This window comes from Dromaius novaehollandiae, chromosome 8 (genome assembly GCF_036370855.1).
Source record: "Dromaius novaehollandiae isolate bDroNov1 chromosome 8, bDroNov1.hap1, whole genome shotgun sequence".
NCBI classification, from domain to species: domain Eukaryota; kingdom Metazoa; phylum Chordata; class Aves; order Casuariiformes; family Dromaiidae; genus Dromaius; species Dromaius novaehollandiae.
Window position 1 is genome coordinate 10,726,174 of NC_088105.1, and position 16,348 is coordinate 10,742,521.

Sequence of the window (16,348 nt, forward strand, 5' to 3'; positions counted from 1 at the left end):
GTAAAATGACACTCTTCTAATCGCCCACAAATAACTCCCTCAAACACGGGCTGCTGGCTAACACACGCTCCCACACCAGAGACCAGCCGGAGCCGCTGCTCCGGAGGGAACAATCCCCTCGAACGCGGTCATCCCAGCGCGTCTCCCCAGCGCAGGCACAGCCCCGCGCGGAGGAAACCCGGCAAGCACGGGAGGTCGAAACGAACCCGAAGCAGCAAATGCACCTACTTTGCTTCAGAGGCAGGGAAAGGCTGCTGGCCCAACATTTGGTGAGCCAAGCAAAACCAGACAGCATTCATCAAATTGGTATGATATATGCTCAAGGGTTCAGGCAGGTGAAGTGCTTAAATCAACGAACAATTCTTCACCTTAACGGGGGGGGGGAGGATTTTATGCGGAGGACGGAATCATTAATCAGGCTTTAAAGAGCGCATGCTCAGGTTGAGAGATATTTATTAGTCACACTGTGTTTTTATTTAAAGTGTTACAGAGGATATGAGTGACTGTAACTGAAATTAATTTTCTGCACAGCTGTCTCCTAGAAAGCAATCCATTCAAATAAGAACATCTTAACCTTAAAAAAACCCAAAGTTTCATGGAAAAATGGGAGAAAGGACTAGCAATGGTAAAGTCCTGTAAATCACTCATGGTCACATTGTATTATAAATAATGTAAATAGCTCTCAGCTATAGAACGGATTGCAACACAGAAGTATGGAAATAAAAATGCAAATTCATTACCCATAGGGAACAAGTCTGCCTGGCAATTCTTTAGTTCAACATGTAGCCTGCAAAAACTGGCCAACAAGTCGGATTAAAAAATCTCTTATTTTTTAATACTAATTGTTCACTGTTGTGATCAAAACAAGACAGCAGTTTCCCCTCTTTAGATGTGGTATTCAAAGACTGCTCCAGTGTTGGGAAACCCTGTTAGTAACATCGATAGCAATGCAAATCAAGGAACAGTAGGTAAATTTGATCCATCAAGACAAAGAAAAGTGCACGTGTGCTCTGTTTGCTATTTTAAGATATGTTAAAAACAGTTGCAATTGTTTTGCCGGAAAGGAGAAAATAAAGGTCTTGACTTCCCTCTTCTTGCTGTAAGACTCCATAATGCATCAAAAAACTAACAGGACTCTAACATCAGAGCGCACTGGAGCCTGACAGCTGAGAGAAGGGATTTTTAGCTAAATATGCAAATGCAAGTTCATGACAAATACTGGGAAAAAAAACATTTTGTGAAGGATTCAGCGCTCCTGCTACTTCAATGGAAGGCCTCAAAAGCTGTTTTTCTCCATAGCCAGCAGAAAGACAAGAGACCATAGCATTATTTCAAGTCAGAGGTTCTCACTCTGTGTCCACAAAATAATTACTGATGGTCTCCAGGGGGCTGACTGGTCACTCGATGCTTAGCTCTCCTCATTTACAGTTCATCAGCTGCATTAAAAAAAGACAGCTAGAACGCATTAAATACTTCCCTAGTATCGCTTTTCCATGCAGAGTCGCCTGCAGACATTATACAGTCATGAATCACGCAAAGAGATGACCCAGGCAACTCTGAATGGGAAGTGTCTGCAAGCGCCTGCATTTGGGGCCAAAAGGGAAGCTCAGAAACCCCGGTATGAAGCATCCACCTGGGGCCTGAAGGTCACCACATTCAGCAGACTGCTTGGAGAGACAGCCAGCATTCAGAGATGTGTTAACGCCACTGTATACCATTTCAGTTGCTGGTCCATACTGTGAAAAACCTTGAGAGTCTCCAGTTTGCCCCTTACACCTCATGCCACAACGGATTTTCTTCCCCTGGTGGTGGTGGGGAAAGCGTTCTTAGTTAATTTTTCAGCTAATACATTTACACAGCAGGGGGGTTTCCAGCCAAATATTCTCACCAGATCATAAATCTCTTGAGGTGATGCACATTTGAGGCCTCCCCAAGGAATAACAGTACAAAGAAGAGATTCCCTCATGTTAAGGGACAACAGGGCTCAGTTCTAACTATGCATGAGTACACGGGCCAAGTAAACCGAATTTCTTTGGCAAGGAGGGAATTCCCCTCTGCTCCTGCCAAAAGCTATGCCTCAGTAACCTGCACCACCCTGTGGGAAAGCCCTGTATTCTACCAATCATAGGTGGGGCCTAAGGAAGAATAAGCCAACATCAATTATAGGACACAAAGTGTCCTAACCCTGAAGGCCAAGGGGGAATATTTCCCCTCTTAACTTCAGGGAAGAATAACGCTGGGAATACAGGGTCAGCTCCATCACGGCGCAACAGGAAATTGGGAGCTGAAGTACCTATTTTCAGTACAGATTTGTGGCATAATGTTCTAGAATATTTGAAAGACACGTCACATAAAAATGGGATTATCTGCTTAAACCTACACCCGCTAGAGACAGCATAAGCCCTGTTTTGATAACAGCACTGGACTTCCAGCTTGCCTGAACATCCCATCATTTACTAAAATACTGGCACTTCCTTCCAGCACAGCAGCTTTCTCAGCCTGGTCACTGCCAGCAAGGCTCCGGATTCTCCCCCCTATTTGAATGGCAAATACTGTATCGGTCTCTATTACAACAGTTTGAGCCCATCTTTCACATCCCCAGCACAACAGGGGAGCGCTACTACTTTCGCCTTACCACTGAAGGCTCACGGTGCAGAGGGGACAAGTGATTTGTCCAAAGCCACACGTGAAGGAGGAGGAGAACTGGAAAGCCAGTCCCAGTCCCGAGCCCTACCGCTAGTCCATTCTTCTTCCTCTTCTGGGGCAGAGTCGTAAACTCAGCAACATCTTCGAGAAAGCTCACTGGAGATGACAACTAAGCAATTCCCTTATTTTCAAGTCTCTGACACATAAACAAAATCAGAGAGAAAAGTAATAAAATCCTGAAATGGCCTCCAATAAAAGGTAATAAAATTCCAGGAAAATGGTAATATACCCAAATAGTTTGAAATAAATAATACACAGTATTTTAACAGAGAGCTCAGCTGTTACTGTCATCTCTTTTACGATGGTGCCGTATCTTAAATCAAAGCCTTTAGTGACAAAAAACACTAGACTGAGGAAAGACAAGGATGCCAAATCAAGGACAGCAGATAGATCTGAGTCAGCACCTTTTGTACGCTAGCAATACTACCGTCCACTGGAGTAATATATTAGCAGCCCACTATGCATACTGATATGGCTGTTATAATTAAATAGAGAAAAGTTGCATTAAGTACCATCACTTTGATTTAAAGCACAGAATGCTGCAAAATTTGACATTAGCAGAGCCTAACCCTGAAGCAGCTGTGCTAGCAAACTTCTCCCACCTTCACTGCAAGTGCTGCCTTCCCGGGCACTGTAAAATAAGGACTGCATCTTTCTGGGCTGTGCTGGACAACTGACGGCACAGCTCCTAACCCACCCCAAAACCAAGCAAGAGCAGGAAAGCTCTTGCTTCTGCGTGCAGCTCAGCTGGGTATGACAGGGACAGAGAAGGAGGAGAGAGAAGCATGCTGATCCCCTTGGCAGCAGTCAACTGGAAACCTGTTGAAGCCTGTGCTGATGTGGTGTAATGACCGGCTTTTCCTGGACTTGCATCAAACTGATCTTTGTTGTGAAATAACTTCTGATTTCAGTAATTTTTAAGCCAAACAACATTAAACCCCCTGCTGCCCTTACAGAGCCAGCACCGGGAAATGCTCTGCAGTCTGCTGGCTAACAAACGGACATGCAAGTAATGCCTTCCCTTTTCCACTCAGGGCAGCTCCAAAACATTTGCAAGAAAACAAAAAATAGAGGTTATTTGCATCATGACTCCTGAGGCTACAGAAATGTTTGTCCAACAACTACATGCAATAGAAAAAGTTTATAGTACAGAAAAATCCCTTTCTCTCCATCTCATCCTAGGCATGGTCTTAGAGTTCTTATTAAAGTTCCTCAGGTACTTTCCCTCCCCCCTTTTTCTTAAAAGCAAAAAGAATCCTGGAGACCTGTTTAAGCAGCAGAAAAATCTGAAGACAGAGCATCACGTGACCAATCTGCACTTGATGCAATTAATGGTCCACAAGCCACAGTCGGAGCGCCAACAGCCTGGAGAATAATTAAATATTGCTAAAAAAACCAAAAATACTTGTAAGTGGCTGTAGTGAGACAATATCTGTAGTGCATGCCATATGGAGGGAAAATTACAGGAAAGCTGCACACACTTAATTTTGACCCTGTTTATCCAAGCTGGTGGAATAGGATCACATTCAGTTTCAAGTCAAGGCAGCATCTCATCACAAACAGGGTCATAGTTGTACTTTTATTCTTTAACCTGCAAGTTGTAACAACACTAATGACTTTGTTACAGTCCTTTACACCCTAGTTGGTGCTTTCTTTCTTTTTTTTTTTTTTGCTTGTTTTGTTTACATAGATTCTCCCCCAAGAACAGGAAAAAATGCCGCTGTTACAAAAGGCGGGAGAGAAGGGCTAACAGGGTAACAGTGGCAAGCACACTCAAGCTGGTTTTAATGCCTTCAACTATTTACCAGTAGTGGTCAGAAAACCACTGTATCATGTGAAAGGACCCATCTGACAAAGAACAGGAAAATTAAGCTTAGCTGATTATCCACAAAAGATATTTCAGAGTCCTTCAGCCCTTCCTCTACCTGAGGGAAAGCAGTCAGCTAAAAAATGCTCGCTGATCTCGTCTGTGATCGTACGCACAGGTAGCGGGGAAACATCTCCACGATAACAAGTGTTCAAAATTTATCCCTAAATGAGAGACCCGAGTGGCACCACGTATTCCATCCAACGGGATGCACCCCAGGGCTTGCCGGCTCACGGGAACCGAACGGGAAAAGGCCTCGCGTTCAAAATCGTGTGTACAGCTGGTGAGTGCAACTTCGCGGGCCTCTCTGGGGCCCTGACTCCAAACACCTGAACGGACACGAGGCCTCGGCAAAGCCGCGGAGGTTCAGCGCTCACGCCCGGCCCCTTAACGCAGACCCGCCGCAGCGCCGATGTCTCCGAGCAGCGAGGTCCGTGCTCGGCCCCACCGACGGCTCCGGCGGCTCTTCTCGCCCGCCCCGCGCCTCCCGCCCCTCCGCGCCGGGGCCCGGCCCTCACCTGCTTGTACCTGGCGTACAGGTAGAGGAGCTGCTCCTTGCTGGCGGCCGGCACCAGCGCCGGCAGCCGCGCGGCCGCCTGCTCGAAGAGGGCGGCCAGGTCGCCGCCCGCCGCCGCCGCCTCGGCCTCCGGCCCCGAGCTCGCCTCGCCGCCGCTCGCCGCCGCGGCCAGCGGGGGCGACGCCATGGCGGCCGCGCCTCCCGCCCGGTCCGCCCGCCGCGCCGTCCCCCCTCCGGCGCGCGCGCCGCCTCGGTACGCGCCGCCGCTGCGCCGGGCGGGAAACGCGCGCCGCGCCCGGGGGTTCCGGGCCGCAGCAGGGGACGCTTCCCCCGGGCCGCTCTGCGGGAGCAGGACGGCGCTCACGGCATCACGGTCAGACGTGAGCGCCGGGACGGCGCCCACCGGCTCCGGGGTCCTGGGCCCCGCTCCCCCCAGAGAGGCGGCTTTGCTCCCCAGAGCGAGGGGCGTCCCCTACCCGCGCTGCCGGGGAGGCGAGACCAGCCTCCTTTCCCCAGCGATATAAAGAAGGGGAAATAAATATATTTTTCGTAATTCCACATAGAAAGCTGGAATTAAAACATCTACCCGCTGGTTCTGAAGTCCGTGCTATTGCTGGGGAGAGAAAACAGCCATTTGGTTCCCTGCCAGCTGCTCTGCAAACATTTCTAACTGATTTTGGTTTCTTTTGTTTGTTTTTGTTTGTTTTTTTTTTTTTTGGGGGGGGGGGTTTGCCGAAACTGAATCTCCCCCCCGAGACCTCCGGCCCCGCCAGAGCGTCCCTCGGCCGCGACCGCCCTCTCCCGCACGGCCGCCGGCGCTCGCTGCCGCTGGAGGGCAGCCCAGGGCTTCCCGCGGCGGCTCCGGGGCTACCCGCCGCCGCCGCCGCTCCCGGAGGGCCTGGGGGGGGCGGGGGTTGCACCCCTCTGCGGGAGCGAGGCCTCCCCGGGCTGCTCCAGCCTGCGGTTGGCAGAGCCATTTCGCCCCCGAGGCAGCAGGAAAAAAAAAACAAAACAAACCACCACAACTAAAACCAACCCCCAAGGCCGCTCGGCAGCGAGGGGCACGCGGGGCCGCAGGGCAGCCCGGGCGAGCCGCGCGCCCGGCCGTAACTCACCCTGCCCGGGGAGGCTGACGCAAGGCCCCGGCCTGCCAAGCGGGGAGCCCGGCCGGGGGGGTCCCGGCGAACGCGAGCCCAAAGGCGCGTTATATTTAGCCCGGTATCTACTTCGCGTGGAAAGTTTTCCCTCCGCACAGCTGTTGAGTCCATCTCCCTTCTCCACCCCCGGCCTCAGCAAATGGCAGCTCCGAGTCAGCCGGGGAAACCGTGCCCACCGCGCCAGCCCAGCGTGCCCAGGCGCCCCGGCCCGACCCCATCCTCCGCCGGCCCCTTCCCACCCCGGCCGGCGCGCCCTGCGCCTCCCTGCCCGCCGCAGCCCCGCGGGGCTCCCTGCAGCGCTGCCCATTTTACAGGAGGGCAAACTGAGGCAGAGAGCCACCGCCACGCTCCCCCTGCTCCTTGCAACCCTGCAGCCCACGTGGGCCCAGCACCAGCCTGCGGAGCACCTTGCGGCCCGTGTCTGGGGGTCCCCACCTCACTCCAAATCACACACAAAAGCATTTGGAGCAGCCCAGGCGCCGCAGCCGGATGCTACCCCAGCACAGCTATCGCCCTTGGGGTGTCCCCTGCAGATGTCCCCTCATTGCCCCAGGTGGGAGAGGGGGAACACGGCCACTCATCACAGCATGCCCAGGGACAAGGACAAGCAGGCAGCGCACGTGTGGCTCGGGCCATCTGCACGGCTTCCTGGGGGCTCCCCGGTGCAGCCCAGGCACTTCAGACTCACTCGCACGTGAGCAGCACACGCACCCGTCTTTCCATCTCGGGGCTTTTGGAGGGAAGTGCAGGAGCCGTGGAAAAACAGCCCTCCCATCAGAGCCAGGAATAGCCTGGCTCTTACTCACCTCGACAGTCACCCTCCCCAGGGCCAGGAGAAGAAGGAGCACAACCTTTGCTTAACTGCTCTGCTTAGGCCAGTGCAGCTGCCCTAAATAACCTCCTTATTGCATGATGGGGCTTTAAAGCTGCCTGCAGCAGCTCCTGGTGAGGTTGATGCAGGGATGAAGGGGGCCAGGGCAGAGAGGGGGGCTGGGGAACAGGGAGAGCTGTGGGAGGTGAGCTGCAAAACAGTCTGTGTGCCCTTCTGCTAGGGCCCCTTGGCACTGTCCCCCTGTGCAGGGGCTGGCAGGAGCCTAAATACAGGTTCCCCTTCTCCCTGCTGGTGGCCACCCTGCTGTCACTGGTGGCCAAAGCCACCCTGCAGTGAGCCACGGCTCAGCCCGTGCGTTACACATTGGGGCTGCGCTAGGGGCTGGAGATGAGTGCAGGGCGCCCAGCTGGGGGGGGGGGGGGAGTTGGGGTGGCCTGGGGCGGGGATGGACATGCAGGGTACCTGCCAAAAAGCCCGATGGCCCCATGCAAGCGGGTTGGAAATCACAGCAACCTCCCAGCTGCATCCAAGGAGAGCGAGTCCCCAGCTCAGACCAGGAAGGAGGGGGAAGGTGGAATTGGCTTGGCTCTGCTGCTTGCAAATAAAAAATAATAGCTCCTCTCGAGTGCATGATTAACACCCGGGCTCATAAACAGCCCGCAATGTTTACAGCGAGCTCTTCTGGCTGGTCCGATTCTGCCAGCGTTCGGCAGGAGACGGCGCCCGGGGCAGGGTGGCGGGATGAGACCCGCCGTGCATAGCTTGCAGAAGTGCTTGCGGTGCAGCGCCGGAGCACGCAGCCTCCGCAGGCCCTGCCTCGTCTCCATGGTGAGAGGCCGTTGTCACCTTGCCGGGTGGCTTTGCTGGAGCACTTATAGCTCCTACCACGTTTCTCTCACTTTTTCCTTCCCCGGTTTTTCAAGACTGCCTGCACGGTGGGCCCAAGCCTTGCCTCCACCCCCTCGCTTTGCCAGGCGTGGGAGCGGGTTTGCTACAAGCCACCCGTGGAGTCCTTAGGAGCTTGGCATGGAAAAAAACAGGGAGGCGGATATCAGGCTCGGAAGTGCTCCCTTTGCTCTGCGGGATCGCGCTGAGTTATTGCCGGTTCCCAGCAGGACGGAGGGGCGCCGCTCTGCCCGTGCTGGGGGCTCCTGGCCCCCTCCGCGAGGCGGCAGGGTGGGTAGCAGCCGCCGGCACCCCAGGCTGCCCGCGCACGTCCCTCCTGGGCCTGGGGTCCCCGCTGCGGCCAGTGTGCGGGTGCCACTGCCTAGGATCGGCTTGTCCTGCAGGCAACCAGCCCACGGCTCCTGCTGCAGCTTTCTGCAGCTTTTCAGCCCAAAATTAGCCCGGCCGGAGTGGCGCCGTCCTGCTCTTGCCCGAGCCGTGCGTGTGGACCAGCCCCAGGTCTCGCGCCGGGCTCTCGGAGGCACGATGACAGGCTGTAACCAGCAGAGAGGAGCAGGGAAAAAATATCCCCGTGTAATTACCATATCCATCGTGCTGGTCAGCCTGGAAACCCGTCATTGAGCCTCTGCGAAGGGCAGGAGGCCGCGCTCTGCTTCCAGCCCAGGGCTGCCTGGAAGGAGCACCCAAAGGGATCCCTGTGAGCTAAGCTATGATTACGTTTTCTTTCCACAACAAAAGAAGAAAGAGGTAATTAAGAGCTGTTTTGTTTGAGCCCATTCATTTACTGTGGGAGACACCTGGCTGCGGAGAAAAAATAGGTTATGGGCTGGAGATGTGCGTGCCTTCCCAGGGGCGCGGGCACGGCGGAGGCGCCGGCGTTGCACTTCGGGCTCGTGACTTTATCCCACCTCCTTTCTCTGTGTTTTTACCACCTCTCGCGTCTTTGCAAGGTCCTGTACGGCCGCGGACCGGTTCCCTTCTGCGGCAGGGGAGGCGCTCGCCCGGGGGCCGCGGGGGTGGTTTGTCCCCGTGTCAGTCCCGGCCGGGTGCCCGCTGCGTTTCCAGATCCCTGCCTGGACGAGGCTGGGGCTGCGCGTTTCACCTGCATTCGTTGTAGCCCCGGGTATGAAAAAGAGAATCTGGGGAAAAAGCGTGTAATTAGCACATCCATCATATTGGGTTTCTTAGATATCAATAAAACATTGATTCCCCCCTTCCATAAGCTCCCTCGCTGCAGTGAATGCAAATCAGCAGCCGTGATGGAAGAGGAATGTAACCCCCTGCCCGAGAGCACATAGATCTCCCCTTTCCTCAGCATATCATTAAACCTCTTCTCCAATGCTGGTGGAAAAATCCCTCTCCCAGGTGCCAAACACCGCTCTCCACGTGTGCCCAGAGCCCCGCTGCCCTGGGCGATGCTGGCAGCCGGCTGAGCTGACATAAGCAACAGCACAGTTGCAACATCGCGGCCATCCAGCTGCTCAAAGGTTGCAGCGGGAGCTCTGCAAATAGCGGCTCTTTCGCTGGAGCGGCAGATCTCACCACCGAATAAGAGCTTTTCGGTTCAGGTCAATCAAGAGAAATTTTGCATGGTATTTTGTTTTTGAGATTAAGGTGAAAAACGTAGGGAGAAATTTCATTTTCGTTTGACCTTAAAGCGTTTCACTTGACCTGAAACTAAAAGAAAAAAGCTTCATTTCTCTTTTGCTTTGTTCAGCTCATGTGTTTCCCCTTCCTTTTCCATGCTTAGGCAAAAAAGTGCAGGAGCGCCGTTTGCTTTGAAACAAAATCGAGGTGCTGTGCATTGCAAGCAGCGAAATGAGACTTCTTCAGGGTGGTGTGACTGACCGCGGCGCCTGGTGCGGCTTCGCCTTCCCCGGCGAGGAGAGCTCTGAGCAAGCGGCTGCAAGTGCAGCTGTCAGCAGCAGCAGTGGCATCGCGGCCGTCAGAAACGGCTCACCTCGGGGTTTTACTTGCAGATTTTTGTCACGTGGTGCTGCAAGTTCTGCGAGCAGAAATCTGTGCCGACGAGAAGCGATTGCACCTTCCGGGAGGCCGATTTACGGCCCGATTCTGCCGTACGACGCAGCACGCGGTGCTCAGGCTGGCCGGCCGCGCGTGCTGCGATGCTCCGGTGTCTCTGCACCCGCGGTCCGGAGCCGGCGGTAGCCGTCCCGCTAAGGGAACCACGCGGGGCGGTTGCCCTGCGCAGACGTCAGGCGGCAAGGCCAGGCGGGGCTTGGCCGCAGGGCTGCTGTTTTCCCGTCACAGGCCTCGCAAATGGGAAGCAAGCGGCCTTCAGGCCATCCTTCACCACGTGATAAGGCTTAGAGGTTGCGATGAGGTTTCGAGGTTGTTAGAAAACCACCAAGCCTGCAAAGTGCCACCTCCCTTACCCTGTCGGAGATCTGCGGCAGGGCTTCCAAAAATTCCCGGAAAGCTTGGCCAGCTCGGCAGGCTTCTCCCATAAATATTAGCAAACATCTCAAGCTGGTCTGTGCTTCACTTTTGGTTGCCGTTATAGACGTGCTGGTTAAGGGCCAAAGGCACGGTGCAAACGGCCGTGCTGACACCACGTACGGTGCTGTGTGCCGGTGCAGCCGCCTCTCCTCTTCGGGCTCCCTGAACCGGCGGAGGGAGCAGAAGCGGAGCAAAGCGCCGGGCGACTTTGTCTCGGGAAGATGCCGGGGGCTGCGCGCCAGCTACTGCTATTTTTGTCAGCTGCCTTTCCTTCAATCAGCAGTTATTCCCTGGCTGGGTTTCCAGAGCAGATACCCGTGCAAACCCCGGGGGAAGCATGCAAGCAACGAGGGGCCGAAGCCTGCCCGCCGCCGCGGCCCTGCGTACGTCTGCCGTGAGTCAGCCCCGGGGGAAGGTCAGCCTGCTCGTGGCCGTCACGTCAGGACCGGGGCAGGCAGGGTCTCCTCAAAGGCGGCCTGCCGGGCAGCCTCCCAGGCCCGCGGAGGTGCCCTCGGGGCCGCGCTGCAGCCTCCGCGCGGGGCTGGTAACCACCGCGCTTCCCCGCGCGGGCGGGGGCTCGTCCGCTCCTCCCAGGTCTGGCTCTCGGCACGGTGCCCCTCCGAAACGGGGACGAAGCTGCCGTCTCAGCCAGCTGGGGAGAGCCACGTGAGGTTGTGGCTCCTGGCTCTTTGCGTAGCACTCGGAAGAGGCGAGATCCACACTGACATCCCTGCCAGCGCGATCAGGCCCGCGGAGCGCACTGTTATTGCCTGGTAACCATCGCTTCTCCTGGCTCGAAAATGCTGCACGTGAACATCGCAGCCGTTCCCGGTGAATTAGGCTGCACCGCTCCTGCTCTGACTCCGCATCGCCTGTGCCCCGGGGACTGAAGCCCCTCCGGTTCGTGATGTTCATGCTCACACCCTCGGCCTCCGCCGGCATCCCCGGGGGAGGCAGAATATATGGAAAATCAATAGCTCCGGTCCAGGCTGCCGGAGGAGTTGTGCATTTTGCACTGCTGTCTCTAGGAAATCTAATGTATCGATCCTGTTTCTCAGGAAGGGTATCGATAAAAGCACATAATGGGGGCGTTAGGGGCTGCCAGCTAATGCCGACGGTGCCTCATCCCGGCCCCGCGCAGCGCGTGCGGCGGGGAGCCCCGGGCTGCCTCCCTATCGATCTCCGCGGGCAGGGCAGCGTCTCCTGCTATGATTCACTAAATCCCTTCATAATTCCACGCCAGGCTCATGACTGACCTGCTTTTATTTCCTTCTCTATTTATTTCCCCTCCTTCCCAAGCTGCCACAGCGAAACACCTGCTCCTCCTTCAGAGCGAGAAATAATTGCCTTGGCAGGGCTGGGTCTTCCCGAGGAGGCAGAAAAGAGCCGTTTTCTTTCGGGCGCCCCTCCGCCGTCTCTCCGGAGCATTTCCGCCCCGCTGCCTGTGGGCGAGCGCCGTGCGGGAGGCTGCGCGCCGGCGGCCTCGTGCGCTGGCACAGGACGGCTTCGCCGGACGCCCCATCCGGCGGGGGCCGGGGGCTGCGGCCTGACTCCTGCAGGAGGAAAGAGCTGGCGCTCGCATCCCCCCAGCCTCCTTTTCTTCTTTTTTTTGTACCGAGCCGCTCAGGTTTTGGTGGGGGAAGACAGACGAGTTTGCAGCAGTATCATCCCCGCTACCCCGATTTGGAGCTGCCGGTTTGGAAGCGAGGAGGCGGGAGCCCAGCCGGGCTCTGCGCCCCGCGCCCCGCTCGCAGAGCCGGCGATCGTGCTTCGAGACGTCCCCTCCCGCGACAAACCAACCCTCTCAGTGTGCAGGTGTCCTAAAGGCCAGACGCCTGCGGAGGAGGTGGGCTGTCTCATTACGAAGAAGAGCTTAGGAATAGCTATCTGTGGGTGTTCTGCATTGTCTCCCGCTTCGCAAAACCTGCTTCCTGGTCTTAAAAATGCCATTAAGGAAAATTTTCCCTCTGAAAGACTCTTTCTCCACAGCCTCTCTGGAAGACTGTTTTTCCCCAGCAATGCAGGATCTTTAAAAGTATAATTATTTTTTTAAACATGCTATTTATAAATTATTCTATATGCTCTCAACAAAGCAAGTGCCAGACTGCGCTGGCAGAAAGCCCACTCCCGACTTTTTCTTGCTCAGTTTAAAAATGCAAATAATGTTGTTTCTTTTATTTTCTCCCAGCTAAGACAGCATGGGAGAAAACCACGAGGCAAACCATTTCTTGGAAAAGAGAGAGAGAGGGATCAGAGGAACATGGAAGCCTGGACCAAGGTTCATGCCTTGCAGTCACAGCAGCACGACTTAACGCCTCTGGGAGGTGGGAGATGGGAGGCAGTTTAGCAGCTCTGCAGCTGCTCTGGTGTACAGCAAAGGCTGGGTTTGCCCAGCAGCATGAAGGCAGCCCTACTCTGCCCTCGACACCCGGCTCCGTGGCTGTCTGCCCTTCTCCCGGGTGCAGAGTGGAGCATCCTGCCCTCTGCGAGGGGCAGCAAGGCCCAGACCCGGGGGTGAAGGTGCTCCGGACACGAGGCACTGGGATCTGCGTCCATCCTCGGTAGGGATGTTTCCTGCCATCCAGACCCAGCTCTGGGCAGAAGACAGTGGAGGCACGAGAGCGTGGCCCTTCCTCTTTCATTTCACACTCCTCCTCCCCTCGTATTTACTTCCTTCCCTTCGTCACTGGATGTGCAGAGCTGCAAGTTTTGAAATGTTGAGAGGACTAGGAAACCCCCTAGTCCCAGCGGAGCAACGAAGCGTTGTTCCTCTGCCAGGCGTGTTCCCAAAGCACATCTGATACGGGAGGCAGATTTTGGCCAATCAGATATTGGAGTAAACTGAATTGCTGCTGCAGAACACTGTAAATGTTGGTAAGAAGGATTGCAGCCTCTGCTCTGCCTCTACTGCTGTTGTACATATTAGTATAGGAGGAATAAATAGCATTTTGTACTTGCTTTATGCTGGGCTAAAAAAAAATCCAAGGGACAAAGGGAAGGGAGGTTCATTAATTATTTTCAGTTGCTGAATTCGCAAGCCATAGTATCGCAAGATATTCATGTACCACACATCGCAAGGTGCAGTACACATTTCACACAATGCATCCAGCAAATATTAGAGAGAATATTTATTTCTGAATCTGTTCTTTTTCCTCATGTTGCATGTTATCCCTGGAAGGTCTACCGGATTCAAAGGGTTGGAAGTGCAAGGGCCCACCTCCCACGTCTGCTCCCGCTGAAGGCAGTGCTAATCACGGTGCGAGCAGATTCAGGCTCCAAGTGATTTTATCTGGCACGAGTTTGCAAAGGTAATGCATTAAAGCTGGTGACCTATTAAATGTTAGTCAAGCTGTGACATAGTGGTTAGCTCTCTCTTAAGGTCAGTGCCGGGGAGGCTGCTGAGTGTGAAGTTTCTGATGAAGGGCACTAAAGCTCTATTCATTAGATGGTTTTCTGCAAACGTAATTAAGAGACGGTATCAGTGAGCTCGGACGTCGCCGCTGCATGTTCTGCTCTTGCTGCTGGGTAAATCGCAGCGCAAACAAGAGCGCTCACAAATCAGAGGTCCCCGGGCCGCTGACAACACCCCACTAAATCACCGCAGCAAACGGCCTCGGTGGGCTGATGGGCCGAGCCTGCCCGTGCCCAAGCCGAAGGGAGCTTTGCTCTGCGTAGCCGTGTAACGCGGCAGGGAATAAAGCTGAAAGGCAAAGAGCCCCCGGGCCCGCAGCTGCAACCGCGGCACAGGCCGGGCCCGGGCGGGGGCAGCGCGGCCCGGGGGGGGAGAGGCCCCTCGGAGCAGCCCCTCGCGGCGCCCGAGCCCCTCCGAGACGCCCCCTCGGAGGGGGCGGGGCAAGGGGGCGGGGCAAGGGAGGCGAGGCCCCGCCCCCTCCCCGCCCCCGGGGCGCGGCTTGCCGGCTGACGTCAGAGAGCCCCGCCCACCCGCCCGGCACTGCGGCGGAGGAGGTGGGCGGCGGCGGCGGTTGCTATGGCGATGACGTCTTGCCGGCGGCCGGTTGGCTGGCCGGCCGGCTGACGGAGGGGAGGCGGGGGGGGGGGGAAGCGGGGCGAGGAAGATGGCGGCGGCGGCGGCGGCAGAGGCGGCGGCAGCGGCGAGCGCGGGCGGGGCTGCAGCGGGGCCGCAGCGGGCGGCGGGGCGGCGCTGAGGAGCCCCGAGGCGGGCTGAGGAGTGGCGGGGCGGGCGGAGGGGGCCCATGTGCGGCGGCGGCGGCGGCCGCCCCCCCCCTCCTCACTCCCGGCGGCGGCCCCTTCGCAGCGAGGTGCCGCTGAGGCGGCTCCGCGGGCGCTGAGCGAGCGCGGCCCCGGCGGCCCGGCGGCGGCGGCAGGATGAAGTTCGCCGAGCACCTCGCCGCGCACATCACCCCCGAGTGGCGGAAGCAGTACATCCAGTACGAGGTAGGGGCCGCGCCGGGGCCTCGGCGGCCCGCCCCGCCGCGTGCCCGCTCCTGGCGGCCGTTGGGGAGCGGCGCGGGCGCCCGGCGGCGGGCGCGGGGCGGCCTCGGCGGGGGCGTCTCGGCGCGCCTTGGCCGGCGGCGCGGGGCGTCCTGCGGTTCCCCGCTGCTTTCTCGGTGGGAGGACGTTGTAAAATCGATCTGCTCATCCATCTGGGCGAGGAGATGAAAGCTCTCGCCAGCCCAAGGAGCTTGGGACAGCTCGGGGGAAAAGCACTGGGTGTTTAATTAATTAATTTTTCGCCTGTAACCTCTTGGTGCGGGAGTAAGGTCAGAAGCTTGGGAGGTAGGCAAGATATTAAAAAAACAAACAAACAAGTCTTCTAGGAGATTTCCCAAAGAAACCAGTGGTCTTATATTGCGTGTGAGAGACGGCGTCTGAGAGAGGCCGGGAGTCATTGCTTCTCCCTCGTTTGTTTTCCAGTAGCGCAGCATAAACGCGACGGGAAGCCTGCGGGGTTGTAGTCCGGAGCCGCAGCGCGTCCTCGCTCCCGGGCATCCTGCGCGGACCCTGCCGGGAGCCCGCCCGCCGCTCGCGGGGTGCTGCTGCTGCTTGTAGCTTCGTGCGAGCAGGCGTTTTTCAGCACCACCGCCAGTTCTCCGCACGGGGAGGCCGAGGCGGGCTGCCTGGGAGAGGCAGCTCCGTGCCCGCTTTGCGGCTCCCAAGGACGGGAGCTGAGGAGAGAGCTGGCCGGGAAATGCAGCTCCCTCGAGCCAGTCAGGCTCTTCCATTCCTGCAAACGCTGCCAGTGCTCCTGCAGGGCCCCAGTCTAGTTCAGCGATTCCGACAGCTTGCCTTAGTGACTCAAAACAGTGCAGTGAATCTAGCAGCGATTGTCTACTATTACTATTTTCAAAGGCTAGCGATGCTTTGCATCTCAACGTCGCATACTTGATTTCAGGTGAACCACTTTAATTAGGGCTTTTTATGAACACAGTTTAAACAAAGTTCTACTGCATTCATCATGAATTATTTGTAGAATACAGCTTTTCGTTTTTTTCTTATACCGGCTTTCTAAAGGTTGTACTGGTTGCTTACTTTGAAATTTATCGTAGTGGTTCTTGTTGTAACACTTTGGTTTAACTAGGTGAAGCTCAAGGTGGTGGTTATTTGTAGTAAAGCCATTATTCGTTTTAGGGTTAGCAGTGGCAGGGATTGCTGCCGCTGATGTCAGTCTCTTCCACAAGTGATAGTTAAAGGTAGACAACTTAAAGCTGATTATAGGACAGCCATGGTCAGCAAAACTTCTTGTCTGATTGAGCCAGTCAAAAACCATACATTTCTTACTATGTGAAGGCCTGGGTCTTCTCTTTAGGACCATAACAGTAATTTATTTCTAATGTCCTTATTAGAAGATGTCTGCTCTTGCAAGGAAAATCATATTTATCTTAGCTCACTTTGTTAGTAAGTTAAGAAGAAAATTTTACATT

The 16,348-nt window shown here is 55.9% G+C and overlaps 2 protein-coding genes across 2 annotated transcripts in view; one reads left to right on the forward strand and one right to left on the reverse strand.

The window, feature by feature from the left end:
* ACBD6 (acyl-CoA binding domain containing 6) overlaps positions 1-5,349 on the reverse strand; it is a 90,467-nt gene extending 85,118 nt beyond the window's left edge. Inside the window, exon 1 of the mRNA XM_026101061.2 lies at positions 5,092-5,349. Within this exon, the coding sequence (XP_025956846.2) occupies positions 5,092-5,277 (186 nt within the window). The 5' untranslated portion in view covers positions 5,278-5,349. The remainder of the gene's footprint in view (positions 1-5,091) is intronic.
* A 9,124-nt stretch (positions 5,350-14,473) lies between these two features.
* Positions 14,474-16,348, forward strand: part of XPR1 (xenotropic and polytropic retrovirus receptor 1) — a 123,828-nt gene continuing 121,953 nt past the window's right edge. The window contains exon 1 of the mRNA XM_064515645.1: positions 14,474-14,861. Within this exon, the coding sequence (XP_064371715.1) occupies positions 14,793-14,861 (69 nt within the window). The 5' untranslated portion in view covers positions 14,474-14,792. The remainder of the gene's footprint in view (positions 14,862-16,348) is intronic.